The sequence below is a fragment of the Akebia trifoliata genome, chromosome 12 (genome assembly GCF_017979445.1).
Source record: "Akebia trifoliata isolate Shusen 1 chromosome 12, ASM1797944v1, whole genome shotgun sequence".
NCBI lineage: Eukaryota > Viridiplantae > Streptophyta > Magnoliopsida > Ranunculales > Lardizabalaceae > Akebia > Akebia trifoliata.
This window is the reverse complement of record NC_141386.1, coordinates 2750771-2767093: the sequence shown is the minus strand read 5'-3', so window position 1 is coordinate 2767093 and position 16323 is coordinate 2750771. Positions and strand designations below refer to the sequence as shown.

At 35.6% G+C, this 16323-nt stretch overlaps 1 protein-coding gene and 1 long non-coding RNA gene across 5 annotated transcripts; one reads left to right on the top strand and one right to left on the bottom strand.

Moving 5' to 3' along the window:
- Positions 1 to 1798: 1798 nt before the first annotated feature.
- LOC147388597 (uncharacterized) lies at positions 1799 to 14519 on the bottom strand. 3 transcript variants are annotated; one of them, XR_015171004.1, is made up of 3 exons: positions 14082 to 14519; positions 5848 to 12789; positions 1799 to 1931 (listed from the first exon to the last, which is right to left on the bottom strand). It is a non-coding gene; the product is annotated as an uncharacterized LOC147388597 (long non-coding RNA). The 3 variants fall into 3 exon arrangements; XR_015171005.1 differs by lacking the exon at positions 14082 to 14519 and having other exon boundaries at positions 5848 to 10803; positions 12621 to 14032; XR_015171006.1 differs by lacking the exon at positions 14082 to 14519 and having other exon boundaries at positions 5848 to 9612; positions 10717 to 14031.
- On the top strand, positions 1836 to 6343 carry PLDEPSILON (phospholipase D alpha 4). 2 transcript variants are annotated; one of them, XM_086419816.1, is made up of 4 exons: positions 1836 to 1929; positions 2731 to 3290; positions 3847 to 5020; positions 5910 to 6343. In XM_086419816.1, the coding sequence occupies exons 1-4, from the start codon at positions 1836 to 1838 to the stop codon at positions 6341 to 6343; spliced, it is 2262 nt and encodes a 753-aa protein (XP_086275942.1). The 2 variants fall into 2 exon arrangements, with proteins under 2 accessions (XP_086275942.1, XP_086275941.1); XM_086419815.1 differs by lacking the exon at positions 1836 to 1929 and having other exon boundaries at positions 2732 to 3290; positions 5934 to 6343.
- Positions 14520 to 16323: the final 1804 nt, after the last annotated feature.

The window sequence follows — 16323 nt, the reverse complement described above, 5'->3', positions numbered from 1 at the left end:
GGTTAGAAAACCAATAGCTTTAAGGTGGTTTGGTTCAGTTTGGAACAAGTTGCGGTTCAATTCTAAGTTATGAAATTGGAGAACCGATCAATTTGATTTAGTTCTTGGATCAAGCTTGTATAGAACAGAACCCTTATACAATATATATATAAAATAATTATTATGAATTATTTAGGAGTTATAACATATATTAGTGATTTTTATGGATAAATTAATGATTTTTTATGGATAGGTTAGTGATTATTGTATGGAATGTTATGTTATGTTTATTATATGTTTGTTTTTTCATTAAAAAATATTACTTACAATTTATAGAATATTGACAATCCGTAGAATCAAATCGAACCAAACCAACTTTAGTTCGATTTGGATTAGTCTGGTTCCAAAAGAATTTGATTCAGTTTTGATTCTTATTTAGTAGAACTGACATATGTTGATTCGGTTCTTATTTGACCACAAACCGAACCAAGTTGCACCCCTAGTTAATTCCTATTATAAATGGTATGCACTAACATTTAGTTAGGAAGGGATAAATAATTTAAGTAATAAGTAAAAGTTGGGGTGCCAATAGAATTTCTAAACATAAGGATTTTTTCGAACATTTTTTCTACCACTTTCAAAATTCGATTTGTTGTCTCATCTAAACCATGGGCGAGACCAAATTGCCTTGGACGAGTCAACTCATCTTGGATGAGACAGTCCATCAAATTTGATTTATATTGATTGGTTTGCACATATTTAAATCAAAATAATTATAATTTTGTAATAAAAATAGATAGAATATTAAATGTTTAGTCACAAAATCATGTTTTATTTATATAATAAATATTTAAAATCTAAAAAAATTAATTATTTTAATTAGAGGGACTCTTTTCTACAATAAACAAGTGGATTATTGGATAATAATTAGTGGGGGAAGGTGGATTTTGAACCTAGGTGGTAGACTTAACACTCACAGAAATTTTACGAACTTAGTAAAGGTTGCACCTTCAAAATTTACGGGTATCTCAAGATTAAGTTGCCCGATACAATCCAAAATTCAAAATCAACATTTTTTACTTGAACCATTTGTCAAAATATCAACTCCACGGCATTATTGACCTTGATCAACTTTACGCCATTTCTGATTCTTGATCGTGTTATTTGTGATCATTTTTATCTTCTCGCATTCTATCTTCCTAGAATTTCTCATTTGAAAGGCATCAAATTCCAATTAAAATCAATCACCATGGAATGAAGTGTATCAGGTGCCCTAATTTAATACTAATTCAACCAATTTTTGAGGGGTTAATGCTAAAATGCTCACAAAAAAAAAGAAACTCTTGAAAATGATGGATCCAGGAACAACAATGGTCCTTTTTCTACATTTTTTTTTTTTTGGGGGGCTCTGGGCAAGGAAATGTGTAGATAAAATAAAAGAAATAATTTAACTTTATGACATACTTGAAGGTTGCCTCTAAGACATTACAAAGGGCAGATTGTAACAAGTTTTTTCTCTTTTACTGCCAAACTCCATGACTTGAAGCCCAAAAAACAAATACTATTAACTTATGAAACACTTAAAGGTTGCCTCTAAGACATAAGAAAGTGTAGATTGTAACAAGTTTCTATCTTTTAATTGCCAAACTCTTCCATTACATTTTAAGTTTGCAGTGGTGTCTTCAAACATCTAAAAGCAAAAATAAATAAATAAATAAAATATCTACATTTATATATAAGATGATGTTGTACTGCCTATACCTCATAAATCTGCCAAAATAAAATAAGACTCAATTAACTCTCTTACCTCTCATTCAAAAATCGTTTTCAAGGATTTTATCGGAAGGCCGTTGCTGATGGAGGCTAAGCAGAACAAGTTCTTCCATGGGACACTTGAAGCCACCATCTTTCATGCCACCCCTTACACACCATCTTTTCTCTTCAATGTAAGTCTGTATTTTTTGTACAAATAAGAGAAATAAAATAAAATAAAAATCCAAACAATGGTGAAAATTCTCACCAATATGATCCTAGCCATTGTTTTACAAATTAAAAAAAATAAAAATAAAAATTGATTCTCTTAGTTTAACAGTATTGAGATTACTCTTATATTTACACTAATGACTTCGTTTCCAATTTTATCTTAATGTTTCTATTCACCCATCTCATCTTCCACTTCTCCACTACACTTAATTTATTTACATATTTCTTGATAGACCAACATTTAATTACATAAAGTATATGCAGTCTTAATGCAATCTTAATTATTTTTTTATTTAATCACCACATAGTACTCCAGAAGTGTACCTTCACCTTAACCATCTAGTTTTAATTATGCGGGAAGCATCCTCCTCAATCTCTCCATCCTAATGCACAACAGAATTGAAGTCACGAAAATTCGAATGCCTTCATTAGGAACCAACGAACAATTTAACCGACAATAACTAACTAAAAGATTAAGGGTTGTGATCCAGAACGGTGTTACGTTCCTAAAGTAGCATACGGTGTCTACATGGCATGTTGTAGTTGAAGATAAAATACATTGGGCTGCGTGCAAATGTAAAAACGACATGATTAGCAGTCTGATGTGTTTTAGACTCCAAGCCAAATATGCCACATAGACACCATTTCTATTCTATTGGAACGAGACACCGTACTTGATCCTGATTCAAAGATTAATGCTAAAAGACTAACCTGTTGAGACTTCAAAGTTCACAAACCATTAACATTGGATTAGAATTTTTATTACAGTGCATACTGTAGGAGAGAAGACCACCTATGTGACGATCAAGATAGACAAGAAGAAAGTAGCAGAAACAAGTCACGAATACGATCGAGTGTGGAATCAGACCTTTAAAATTCTATGTGCACATCCATCAGAGTCAACTATCACCATAACAATGAAGACAAAGAGCTCCATCTTGGGAAAGATCCATATCCCGGCTCATTGGATTATAACCGAAGCAACTTTGATCGATGGGTTTTTCCCTCTCCTCACAGTGAAAGGAAATCCGAACCCAGAGCTCAAACTCCGATTCATCTTATGGTTTAAGCACGCGAACTGTGAACCAAGCTGGGATAGAGTTCTCGGTCATGGTGAATACACAGGACTTAAGATTGCTACGTTTCCACAACGATCCAACTGCAATGTCACACTTTATCAAGACGCGCACCATCACTCGACTTTCCAACCACCATTTTATCTTCATGGGAGCCCAAGAAAGCTTTGGGAGGATGTATACAAGGCACTTGATGGTGCCAAGCATCTAATATACATTGCCGGTTGGTCTTTCAATCCAAAGATGGTGCTGGTGAGTGAAAATTCTTCAATGTTGCTGGCTTCATAGTTCATGTGTTGATTGTGTATTTTCCTTTATTTTTTGGTGTGTCATACCTCGGTTAATCCCGTGACCCTCTTACATTCATGGTTCTCCTTTCTCCAATATATCAGTCTTTTGGAGTAGTTTGTTGGTTTACATGGTATCAGAGCGCTAGGTTCATATAGTTCACGGGTTCAATTCTTTCCACCCTTATAGGTGAGGGGAGTGTCGAGTGTCTATTTTCCTCCACTTTTGGGTGTGTCAAACCCAAGTTAAGCCCCGTGACCATCTTACATTCATAGTTCTCCCCCCTCTCCAACAGAACGGTCTTTTGGAGTAGTTGGTTGGTTACCATGGTATCAGAGCGCTAGGTTTGTATCTTTCCACCCTTTATAGTTGAGGGGTGTTGAGTGTATATTTTCCTCCACTCTCAAGTGTGTCTCACCCTAGTTAAACCCCATGGCCCCCTTACATTCATAGTTGGAGTAGTTGGTTGGTTAACATCATGAATGTTTTTGTTTAGATAATTTAATATGCTCTTGAGCAGGTCCGAGACCCTCAAACGGAAATTCCACACGCAAGGGGAGTAACGATCGGCGAATTGTTGAAATGGAAAGCAGAGGAAGGTATAGCTGTAAGAATCATGCTTTGGGATGATGAGACATCCTTACCCATCATCAAGAACAAAGGAGTGATGAGGACCCATGACGAAGACACCTTCGATTACTTCAAGCACACTAAGGTGGTGTGTAGATTGTGCCCGAGGTTACATCACAAGTTCCCGACACTCTTCACTCACCATCAGAAGACCATCACTGTGGATACCCAAGCACAAATTCTCTCAAATAGAGAAATCATGAGTTTCCTTGGTGGCTTGGATCTCTGCGATGGACGCTACGATACGGAGGAACATTCCTTGTTTCGAACACTAAACACTGAATCTCATGCTCAAGATTTCTACCAAATCAGCTTAGCTGGAGCTAGTCTTCATAAAGGTGGACCAAGAGAACCCTGGCATGATACTCATGCTTGCATCACTGGTGAAGCTGCCCGAGATGTGTTGACTAATTTCGAGCAACGGTGGACTAAACAATGCGATCCTTCTTTACTTATCTCCACAACTACTATACCAAAAAATGGGGATCCTTCAACGGGGGATTGGAAAGTTCAGGTCTTTCGATCAATTGATCGGGTTTCAGCAAGCAATTTGCCGGATAAGATCTCGGTGGAGTGCAGTATCCACGAAGCTTATGTAGAAGCAATTCGACGGGCAGAAAGGTTTATTTATATAGAGAACCAATATTTTATTGGAGGTTGCCATATGTGGGAGAAGGATAAACATTGTGGGTGCAAGAACTTGATCCCTGTCGAGATTGCACTTAAGGTGGTGAACAAGATTAAAGCAAAGGAGAGATTTGCCGTATATGTTGTGATACCAATGTGGCCGGAAGGGGTACCAGAAAGTGAATCTGTTCAAGATATACTTCATTGGACAAGACAAACAATGATGATGATGTATAAGTTGATTGGAGAGGCAATCCACGAGAGCGGTGAGTCAGCGCACCCAAGGGATTACTTGAATTTCTTCTGCCTTGCAAACCGGGAGAAAAGAAGTATAGAGGAGTTTGTTTCCCCTTATTCCCCTCAACATACAACTCAATACTGGAATGCCCAAAAGCATAGAAGGTTCATGGTTTATGTCCACTCCAAGCTCATGATAGGTACAATGTTCAATCCACATTTTTCTTAATTTTTGAGTAATGAACTACATTGAACTATAGTATTTAATTTCAACATATTTCCATGAAATATACCACAATATTTTCATTTCCACAAGGTCCGACACGAAATTTAAACGATAATTTCTTTTTGTATATATTTTGCTGGAAATCACTATTCCTTTCAAGAAATATTCTGATGAATAGTGAATTTTGAGCGAAATAATCAAAATATTAAGTACAAAAATGTAAGATTTCAGTGGAAATATTTTGATGAATAGTAAAATTTGCCCAAAATATTGACACGTAAACAATCATTCATGTTCTAATTAGTTAGATATATTAGTAATTCATACATATCTATAAATCAAAACAACTTATTCATACATATTTAAAAGATTAAAAAAAATATGAAAATGTATTTTTTTATAGATTATAATAATGTGATAATGTAGTTCATATAATTTGTTCATTTAAGAAAGCGGTACATATTACAGTATTTGTTATTATGTGATATTATTATTCTCATTTCCAAGAAGCATATAGTTGTTTTAGGTGTCGGACTCTTAGATTCTCATGCCAACATGTAATGAAACATTATTAATCTTCATTTTTATAATTCATATGGCTGTTTATTATAATTTGATGCCTTACGAGTGTGTTTTTCGTGTATATTTTATCATTTCCAAAATTTTCAATGAAAACTTCAACATTTCTATCATTTTATTAAATTTCCATCATTTCCTTAAAATTGTATTCATTTTCACATTGGTCAAAATATTTCCATTTCCAAGATGACCGAAATAGACATCGAAATCAAAATCTAATACCTTGCATGGAACGTAATGATGAAATTGATTGCTGTTGATATGGGCTGGTGCATACTCTGCAGTGGATGACTTGTACTTATTAATAGGATCTGCCAACGTGAACCAACGATCAATGGATGGGCGACGAGATACTGAAATTGCCATAGGATGCTTCCAGCCCAAATATGTGGGGAACAAATCAAACTGTGGGGATATTCATTCATATCGAATGTCACTTTGGTACGAACATACCAGCCGTTTCGAAGAATCATTCCTAGAGCCGCATAGCCTGCAATGTGTGAAGATGTTCCGCATGATAGGGGAGGAGATGTGGAGTGTATATAGTGGAGAAGAGTTAGTAGATATGGAAGGTGTCCATCTGGTGAATTACCCTTTGAGTGTATCAAGTGATGGTTCTGTTGAGAATCTTGATGAAGGAGGGGGTACATTCCCCGACACCATGACCCCTATCAAAGGAAGGAGATCGAAGGTTCTAGCACCCATTTTCACCACATAATCTAATCTTAGCATACCCTCATAACTAGAATCAGATATTTGTTACTAACTGATTCTTTGATTGATATTTCAGCAATAATAAAATAATAAGTGTTGTGGAAAAAACTGCAAGTGTACATAAAGGGAAAAAAGGATTATTAGATTCATGACAAAGAACTCAATAAAATTTATATTTCTTCACTATAGCAGCATATTTTGCCTCACTCTATTTCAATATTAAGTTTATTGGGTTTGCCCAAATATTCAAATGATTGCTTTGTGTGAGATTCAAGCTCCAATGCATCAAATGCAGTAATATCTCCATATCAAGTTGCTCTGTAGTATGCCGGAGAAATATGTGTAATTGAAGAACACATAACATAGAGTGGAGGACACGTGATATATGTCTTCCCAAGGTGTCGGAAACCACCATTGAATGTGGCACATCATGAGATCTCCTTGAGAATTCAAGATGTTTCTACAGCTTTATCCCCAAGTAGAAAATTCTTTATTAATCAACTTTACATCATAGCATGAAAGGACTCTTTAATCTGTTCAGTTAACACTACACACGAGACAAATAGAGGCATACGTAGACAATATTTTCCTCTAATGAAGCTGCAAAGCATTACCACAATTGTTTGTATAGCTGTGGGATTGTCTTTGCACCCAAGGCGCACACTTATTTGTCCCAAAGTTCATTTGGAATCTCACAAAAAATGCCTTAAACACCTTCAATAACATAGATTCTTAAATGCACAATTGAAGAAATTCAGGTTCAAAAGCAGTTTATACTTCAGTGTTAAGACCCAAACCAATGCTCCAAAAGTACCTAGGTGTCAATGGAGTGGAAAGTTTACGTCTTACCCTAAGGATCGTAACATACTCCCACGCTTCAAGGCTGATGCCCTCATTGACCCACTTTATGGTGAGTCCCCCCAGTCCCTTGGCCTTCTTTCCAAGTACCAAGTACCCCTTTCTCTTTTTCCATAAGTCTTCCCTTCCTAGACTAATCATGGTGGTCTACTATGGCGTACCCCTTCAGTATCCCATAATACAGCGAGCCCTTTTTTTTTCCGAGCCCCTTCCATATCCCATACTCATCTTCCATACTATAGAGGAGTCCCTTTTTTCTCATTTTTTTAGAACCCCTTCCACATCCCACACTATAGAGGAGTCCCTTTTTTTCTCACTTTTTTTAGAACCAAGGAGCCCTTTTTTTTCCCCTCCACAATCGCCTCCTCATGACTCCAACCCTAGAGGTAGGGTTGGCTCCGATACCAAATGTTAAGACCCAAACCAATGCTCAAAATGTACCTAGGCGTAAATGGAGTGGAAAGTTTAAGTCTTAACCTTAAGATCATAACACACAGAGGTCTAGTAAAATTTCTGAAATAGCATCTTCATTAAAGATCACTAGGAGCTACAAGGAGATTGGTTCGAGTATCTTTGATCATTGAAGTTTGTTTGCCCTAATTTACCAAGTTACATGTATATGTGCTGATGATTCCCATTCTCAACCCATGACCACTATGAGCCGAAGCTTCCTTCATAAATCCCGAAACCCCTTCGTATTGGCTCTGTTCCATGCCTCATTTCATAGGGAAACTAAAAGTAGCTCTATTTCATTATATTCCACCCATATCCCAATGTGAATCTTGACTTAAACACTGCAAACTCTAAAAAACATAGTACATTAAAGCCACTACACTTTTACATTTTCTAAGAAATCTTTAATACATTCAAAAAGTTCTGTATGATTCTTTATTTTTATTTTTATTTTAGAAAGCCTGACAAACAAAAGCAATATAGTGGAGCATAAAAGTTTTAGACACCAATTAGTGGAGGATATAAAATGAAACCACTACAGCTCATTAATGTACCACAGGAGTGTTCTCATTTTCTGTGTAAGTATTCCGTGCACGATGTACTCCTCCATATATAGCTCATCCTTTCTCAGTTGTGAGCAGAATTCTTGAAGGAAAGTGAGTCTCTAGGTTTCTTAAAGGTAAGTTTTGAGATGGAAACAGAAGTTTCCTTTCAACTAGGCCATAAGCGAAGTCTACCAGATCTCTTATATCCACACATGGCAGCATGACCCGAGGAGGTAATAGGACCCACTAATGAAGAGTATGCCAAAAACCAAGTAGACTTGAATGATCATAACCATCTGATCAATAAGTGTGGGTTAGTAACTGGGAGTTGGGTTGCAACCCAACTATTGGTCTATATCATGGTGAGCATAGAAAAAAATAATCGACCTGCTTGGTGATTTCTATTCTTGGAGTACACACCTATGGGCCTATTCAAGCTCATGGTGAAGAATATTTAAATGAAATAACTAGAACTCACCACAAAAGGCCAAACAAGTGTCAAGGGATCAAAAAGAGAATGTCAGATGTGTGCAAAGAGACCAGGAGTTAGGCCGATTATGATTGGTGCAAGCATATTGGGTCAGGTTGGGGGTTAACCCATGTCAAATCCAAACTATATACCAATTAATGCGAGTCCAACCCAACCTCACCTTTGGCACGAGATGCTCAAATTTGCATGCGTTCCAACTATTTCTGACCCCAAGAGTTGCTCTTTTGATCTCAGCTGCTTGTGCATTACTACTAACCGAATTAGGATTGCTATTTTGTTGGTTAAAATAAAAATAAATGAGTGGTAAAGCCAAGCACAATTCGTATATGGCCAAGCGCATTAAAAACATACAGGGAAGAAAAGATGCTTTAGCCATGTAGAGAGCTAAAGAAGATAGAAAATTGCTTTTGTGATTTTGATTAGAGATTCTATTGCCACACCAACTTCTGCTAACGCCACACCAATTCATATGTAAATCACCAAAGAATTAGCACACATCTTGGGGTGCCATTAGTAAAAATTGGTGTGCAAATTAGAAGCTCTCTTCGATTCTATTACGATAGTACCATGGTACTAGTGTTATAAAGAATACAGCTGTGTATTGCATTACAGCCAGAAAAATAATGAGAAGAAGGAAACATAACAAATGCTTCTGCTAAATTCTGTTACAAATAAAACAGAAATGTATAATTTTGGAGTAGAAGGCTCACTACCATGAACTGCGTGGAAACCCCCGTGTCTAAGCACAGGGGGATACACGTCGGGAGAAGGATTGATAAAAGGAGACTATCTTGAACTCGCTTCTGCTGGCTTGTCCTTTGGAGTGGGACAAGAATCGAGAAGGTTAAGATCTCCAACACCTTTTGGTGGGCCAATGCTACATCGAGCGGTGTTATTTGTTGCAATAGCATCCTTAATTTTCTGAAACTGCAAAGTAGATCGTGATCACAAGAGTGCCATCATTGATATTTGCAAAGTTTAAATCTCATTTTGATACAATATTTCGGTCAGGAGAAAAATGAAATGGTCTTGGACAAAACGTTCTGAGACTACCCAAAACATTCACCGCGTTCAGAGTTAATGTTTCGTTTGTGGCTGAGACCGAAAAACCTGAATGTTCCACCAAAACATTCTGAAATAGAACTATGTTTTCTTTACCATATAAGATGCAAGTATACCCTTTCTGGCTGTGAAGCTATTTTGCTTCTTTTTTACCAAAAAAATAATAATAAAATGCTACTATGATATCAACCTCTTTTGGAATGTAGAAGAGACAATCCAACCATCCCTTAAGTTTCCTAACCTTACAAAATAGTCAAGAAATCTATGGTTATTTTACCTACCCATCTACCTTTTTAATAAAATTTATATTACTTTTGACGTGGCCACCTCTGTGAAGTAGTGAAATCTACATGTGGTAGTACCACAAACTAGGGATCAAAACACATCCTTCGCACTTAAACCTAAAAAAAAATCTACTACTCCCCTTCATCTAAAAAAATCTGTTATTATTCAGAAAACTTTAGAAATCAAAAAAGAGAAAAGAAGCAAGGAATCATTTTCTCAACTTTGGGTTCTATTTTTATTTGGAGTAAGGCTTTTCCAGAATCAAATGGGGTTTTCTTTGAAGATTTTGTAACAAAATGGGATTGGGTGTGTAGTCCGTGTGTTTTATTGTTTTTTTTTTTTTTTTTTTTTTTTTGGTCCCATTTTTGTAGTCTTCTTGCATGGTCACCTCAACCGGTTTTTTAATAAAGATCCTTGACTTATCAAAAAAAAAGGCAATATCATTAATTGAGCAACTTGTGCACTCCCCCTAATAAAGGGAAAGTGTGAAAATCTAATAAATCATGGACTTCATGAAATGGTATCCTGGGATCCCAAACAGTGGATCTGGTGAGTGTTGGAACCCTGTTGATGCAAGCAACTAAACATTTTTGTTATGTCAGCGCATTTGAAGATGAAAGCTACTAGCAAGACCACATAAAAGTAATGAAAACAAGGAGCAAGTATAGCTTCATGAACTTTTACATTCAAACATTTGCACATTGGCTTGTTCTCATCAAAATCCACTTTTAAGATCAAAATGTCAGGATGTCCTTCAGCAGTCTTGCAAAGCTGAAACATCCATTAAAAATTCATAAATTACAAACAAGGAAAGAGAAAAATAACAGGATAGCTATTCATAGACCATATGTCCTTCAACAGACGAAAATTAATTTTGAAATTACAAAGGGAAAGAAAAAGAATTGTAGGAGAATAACGGGATAGAGGAAATGTTTTTTTAATAAGTAAATTTTTATTCATTTAGACAAGAAAACAAACACCGATCAAAATGCCTTGCCTAAGTACAAGAGGGGAAATCTAAAGACAAACTCTTTAAAAATACACCTTTAAACTCAGAGAAAAGTCTGCTTTAAAAATAAACAGCCCTAAGATATGTAGTCTCATCTCGTGGGGTGAACTTTTCACTCCTTGGAATATTCTCCTTTTTCTATCAAACCAAGTCCCCAAACAGACAGCAAAAAAGAAGTATACCCCATAGTATTTTCTTCCACGCTGACAATGGAAGAGAGGCAAAAACAGAATTTGGAAAAAACCCAATTAATTTCGAAAAGGACTAGGAAGTGAGACCAAAGATCTGAGGCGAAAGGACAATGAATCAAAATGTAGTCCACCGACTCACCATTATCCTTACATAGGAAACATAATTTGGTAACACAAAACCTCTACTAATGAGCTGATCTATTGTGAGGATTTTTCCATAAGATGCTAACCAGATGAAGAAAGACACTTTTAGGGGACTTTTTTTCCCCTAAACAAATGAGGCTGGGAAAGAGACCAAGGCTGAACTTTGTTGCAAGTTTTGTAGCAAAAGGGGGAGAAAAAGGATTTGACTGATGAGCATCTTTCCCTATTGCGCGTCCACTCCTGTTTGACGGTCCCGGATGATTCAAGTGATGTACGATCGAGTAGTTAGATCAGTTAACTCATTGATCTTCCAATCATTAAAATCCCTTTTAAATCCCAAAATGGGCTGATTGTTATTTGTTAACGACTTCCACGTCCCAATGCATCACACAACTTTCCATCCTCCAATATAAGGTAGTAAACTATCTTCTCCATGACTTTCTATCCCATTTTAAGGTTCAGGTGAGGGGCATGGGTATGGGACCAGGTGTCAAGCTTTCTAATCTCCTCAATCTAAAGGTAGGAGGGAAAATATAACAGACTTTCAACCTGTTAGCTTGGGAGGATGTGCAACTAGGATAATTTCCAAAGATGTTGGCTTCAACGATTCATGTTGTCCCCCCTTCAAATAGTCTGTGTGAATGGAGATCATTTGTAAAGGGGAGGCAATTTTTTGATAGGGTTCAGATGGCATTACAAGTTTTTTCTTTTTCTTTTTTCTTTTTTCTTTTTCTTTTTTCTTTTTTCTTTTTTCTTTTTTCTTTTACATGTTGAAAGGAGATGGTATTACAAGTAGTGTACCAGGGAGTTGACTTTTGTTACCAAGTGTACCCTAATATGCAAGAACTTTTATGCACCCAATTCCAAATAAAGTTACTTGCATCATTTACATGAGTGATTAGAGTTTTGCTAGATAAAAGAAGCCCCACCAAATACAACAAGTAGAGCCATGCGACACATACATGTTTTAATTATAATGCCACTATTATCTTTAAAGAGTGGTTCCCTGTAACCTCTCTTCGTTATGATTAGTGGTGATACCCTCACTTTGGCTAAGGAGTAGGGTATCTCCCAAGGAGGCAACCCATGGATGATTGTAAGTTATATTGACATAGATCTAGATTACACTTTCCATGGACCTACCTAGAAGTTTCTCAAAACAGCATTTTCCAGAATAATAGAAAAACACTCACTGGTGGATGTAGAAATCAAGAAAAAATTATTAAGAAACAAAGAGAAATCACCTTCGGAAACAAAACCTAACAGGAGGCACACCAAGTGCCATAAAATTCAATAACAACTAGTTTCCCTTCAGCTAGACTTAAAGCATTCAAAAATTCTTGCGTAGAATGAATGTCAACCATATTTGGGCCAACATTTTGGCCCTTCACTTTCAGCAACAGTTGCAAGTACCTGATGAGAAATATCCAATTTAGAAACACTAGAAATCATAAGTTGGTGCATTTACAACCGATGAACTAAATAAATTCTCAAGAGAAATTTAGGAAGATAATGTTTGAACTTTGTGGCTGCATCCCATCCAGGATTAAACGGAAGACATAAGTATGGATTTTACCATTCAGACCAAATAGAGACTGAAATTACTGTCTAAATTTTGAAAGTTGGGGTTTATGATACAGAGATTTGTACAAATCTCTATAAGAGGTGCAATCTCTAGAGACTTGTTTGCATATGGAATTTTAGACTCCTAGAAACAATTGCTGATAACTTCCACAAAGAAACATTTATTTATATGCAAGCGTGTTTCGAACCCAGATCATGGTATCAACACTTACATACTCCAGCAAACTTTGCAAGCTGGCACCTTCAATTCCCACAAGAACAAAATTATTTTGCCACCCAAAATGAGAAAAAAATATACTTAAATTTTCCACAAAGACGGAGATTTCAAACAATTTTTGACATATAGAACAGCAGTAAAAGAGAATTGGTAAGAAGAAACACATTGACAAAGCCTTTAGCAATCACCAAGCAATAAAAGACATAAAAGGAAAACCAAATCATAAATAATTTCTAAGAATTGGGTAGCCATGGTTTCTGCTCAAACAACAAACAAATACCTAATTATGGTAGAGAATGCATAAACAAACAGTCATAAGAAATGGGTATACAAAATATTAATTGAATCAAAAAATAAGTAGCTAATTATATTAGAATCAACAAAAATGCACTATTTTTCCTTTTGATAAGAAATAAAAATGGGTATTCAAGGATCATTAGTACTCAAGATTGATTTTCTTTTTTTTTTTAAATGATGAAACAAACAGTTCTAGGAAATGGGTATTCAAAATATTACTCGAATCAACAATGAAGCACTTAATTATATAAGAATCAACATACACCATTTTTCTTTCGATAAGGAAAAAAAATTTGTATTAGTTCATGGGTCCTCAAAAAAAACATATTATTTTCAAACAATGAAACAAACAGTTCTAAGAAATGGGTATTCAAAATATCACTCCAATCAACAATGAAAAACCTAGTTATATTAGAATCAACAACGATACACCATTTGTTTTTCATTTAAGAAGCAATAAAAATGGGTATTCAAGATCATGGGTACTCAAGAATTTTTTTTTTTTTTTTTTTTTTCCATTTTAAAATGATGAAAATCCAAATTATGTTATAAAGTTTGTAGATAAACAGTTCTAATAAATGAGTATTAAAAATTATACTCAGATTACCATAGAAACACCAAATTATTGCTGAAAACAAAGAGTGTCCAATAAAGAATACAGAGCCTGCCAAGAAATAAATCTCTTTCTCTGCCTAGAAATCCTCCTAGCTGAGTCTAACTTAGGAGAGAAACCCAGTTGGGTACAGGTGGAAAATGGTGGGAAGGACAATAGCAGGGGAGAAGAAAAAGAGGATAACTATATAATCTGAGAACACCCGCCATTAGTGGAGAGAAAATAAGGAGAGTCTCTCTGCAACTCAATCTTTCTTCCCTTCCATTAATACTACAATAAGACCAACTCCATCACATATATGTGGATTGTGTGAACAAACCGAAGACAAACGGTCTCGTATCTGCTTAGACCGGTCTAGACCGAACCGGTTTAAAGGACTTCTGTTCTATTGGTTGAAACTTGAAAGTTGAAAAAGCTCTCCTACAATCCGCTTCTTAACTATAACCTGAATTTTAAAGAGAGTTTCTATTACTTCTTACATTTCAATTAAAAGTGAAGGAAATAAGTGAATGATTGAGAATAAGTAAAAGTTAGGATGCCAATACAAGCTCTCTAATTTTTTTTTTCTTTTTAGATTTCTTTTTCGAATCATGATAGTCTGATGCTCTTTTTTCATACGCCCCATCACAAAACTAAAGATCCTTTGCTTCAGGATACACAAGAAAATGATTTATGATTCTGTAACTGCCAGGTCAAAGAGAGTATAGGGGCAAGTTCTTTTATATCTTTCAAGATTTTATGAGCCCGTGGAGGGATAAATTTGCAAGCCACAAAAGTAACAATACGGATTGGTAAACTGTTTGAGATACTAATTAATCTCTGGGTTCTGACCTATCAACTATATTGCTCGGGTAGTTGAGGTTCCCACCTAACCATCGTCGTTTGGGAAACAATCAAAGAGAATGAGATCCCAAAAAATGATGTACACAAATCCTTGGATTCTTGGGATTTCAACGCGATATGCTAGGAAAGATTCTAGTCTCAAGGATTCCCTCGCTTTTTATTCGAAAATAGAAGGAGATAAGATTAGAAACTCTATCAAATTTTTTGTGGGATCTAACTTAGGCATCGGAGGCTCTATGTATCAAGGAATAGGAACGATCCAGAGAAGATCCTACATACGGGAGAACGGAGATCTTGAGATGATCACAAAAATTGCCTCTACAGAGCCTAATCATAATTGTAAGGAACTACCAAAATTGTTTGATCGAGTGTTATAATGTTTTGTGATGTTGAGATTATAATTTGAGCCGAGCAAAACCTTTGTGACATTTGAAGAATGTGTTTTAATCTTTAATTTGCTTTGGGGGTGAAAAATAATTCAAGAAATTGGGGTGTAATAATTAAAAGTTGGGGTGCCAATAACAGCTCTCTTTTGAAACCGACCCGATTCATACTATTTTGAAATGAGAGTTTCTATTAGCCCACCAGCTTTTACTTATAACACACCAATCTGCTTGTGTTTGCAAAAGGAATGGTTTGTTATGTAAAAGTTGATGTGCCAATAGAATCTCTCTTTCGAAGTTTTTAGGAACGGCAATAAATTCATATTACAATTTACAATTTTAGAAACATAATCAACAAACGTGATTCTGATCCTAGATTCTGAAGCTAATTTTCAAAACGAACAACATTCTGAATTCTGAAAATCAAATTTTGTAATTTGGTATGGACAAATTCTAAATCAGAATCGATCAATCTCTACCAAAAATGAACATTTTGGGCTCCATCAAACTATATTTTATAGCCAATAATTTTTGCGATTGAGTTTGATTTTATGGTAAATGTAAACAATTATGTCAGTCTTGAGCCCGAGCCCGACAAAGTAGACCACTCCCTAAGAAAGTCGAAACACCTCTCCTTGAATCCAATTCTCCCATAACCAAATCAGGAATTATGTAGGATGTGTTGTTTATTAAAAAAAATTGCATTTTTTTTTCGCACTAAGAAGTCATTTTTGCACTTAATACATAATACTTCGTTGCAAAAAGGTTAGTATGGGTTGTAGATTCTGAAATCAAGTCAAACGAGATTCTTGTTTGCTTATAAGAAAGACAGAAAAAAAATAGATTCGTGTTTCTGAAAATCTGATCATCACATCAAAACCAAACTGACCGCTTCATATCACAGAATAGGCTGGTTCTTGGGGGGTTGAAGCTTATGATCACTATTAATTATTGGAGGAAATCCAATAAACCCTGCTCACTGCATTTTAATTAATTCCACATTATTCTAC

Bases quoted from the DNA above. Each gene is read 5' to 3' on its own strand.
- PLDEPSILON (XM_086419816.1), top strand. From the start codon at position 1,836: ATGGAGGCTAAGCAGAACAAGTTCTTCCATGGGACACTTGAAGCCACC. The intron at 3,291-3,846 runs GTGAGTGAAAAT...GCTCTTGAGCAG, and splicing joins TCAATCCAAAGATGGTGCTG to GTCCGAGACCCTCAAACGGA. The intron at 5,021-5,909 runs GTACAATGTTCA...CATACTCTGCAG, and splicing joins CCACTCCAAGCTCATGATAG to TGGATGACTTGTACTTATTA.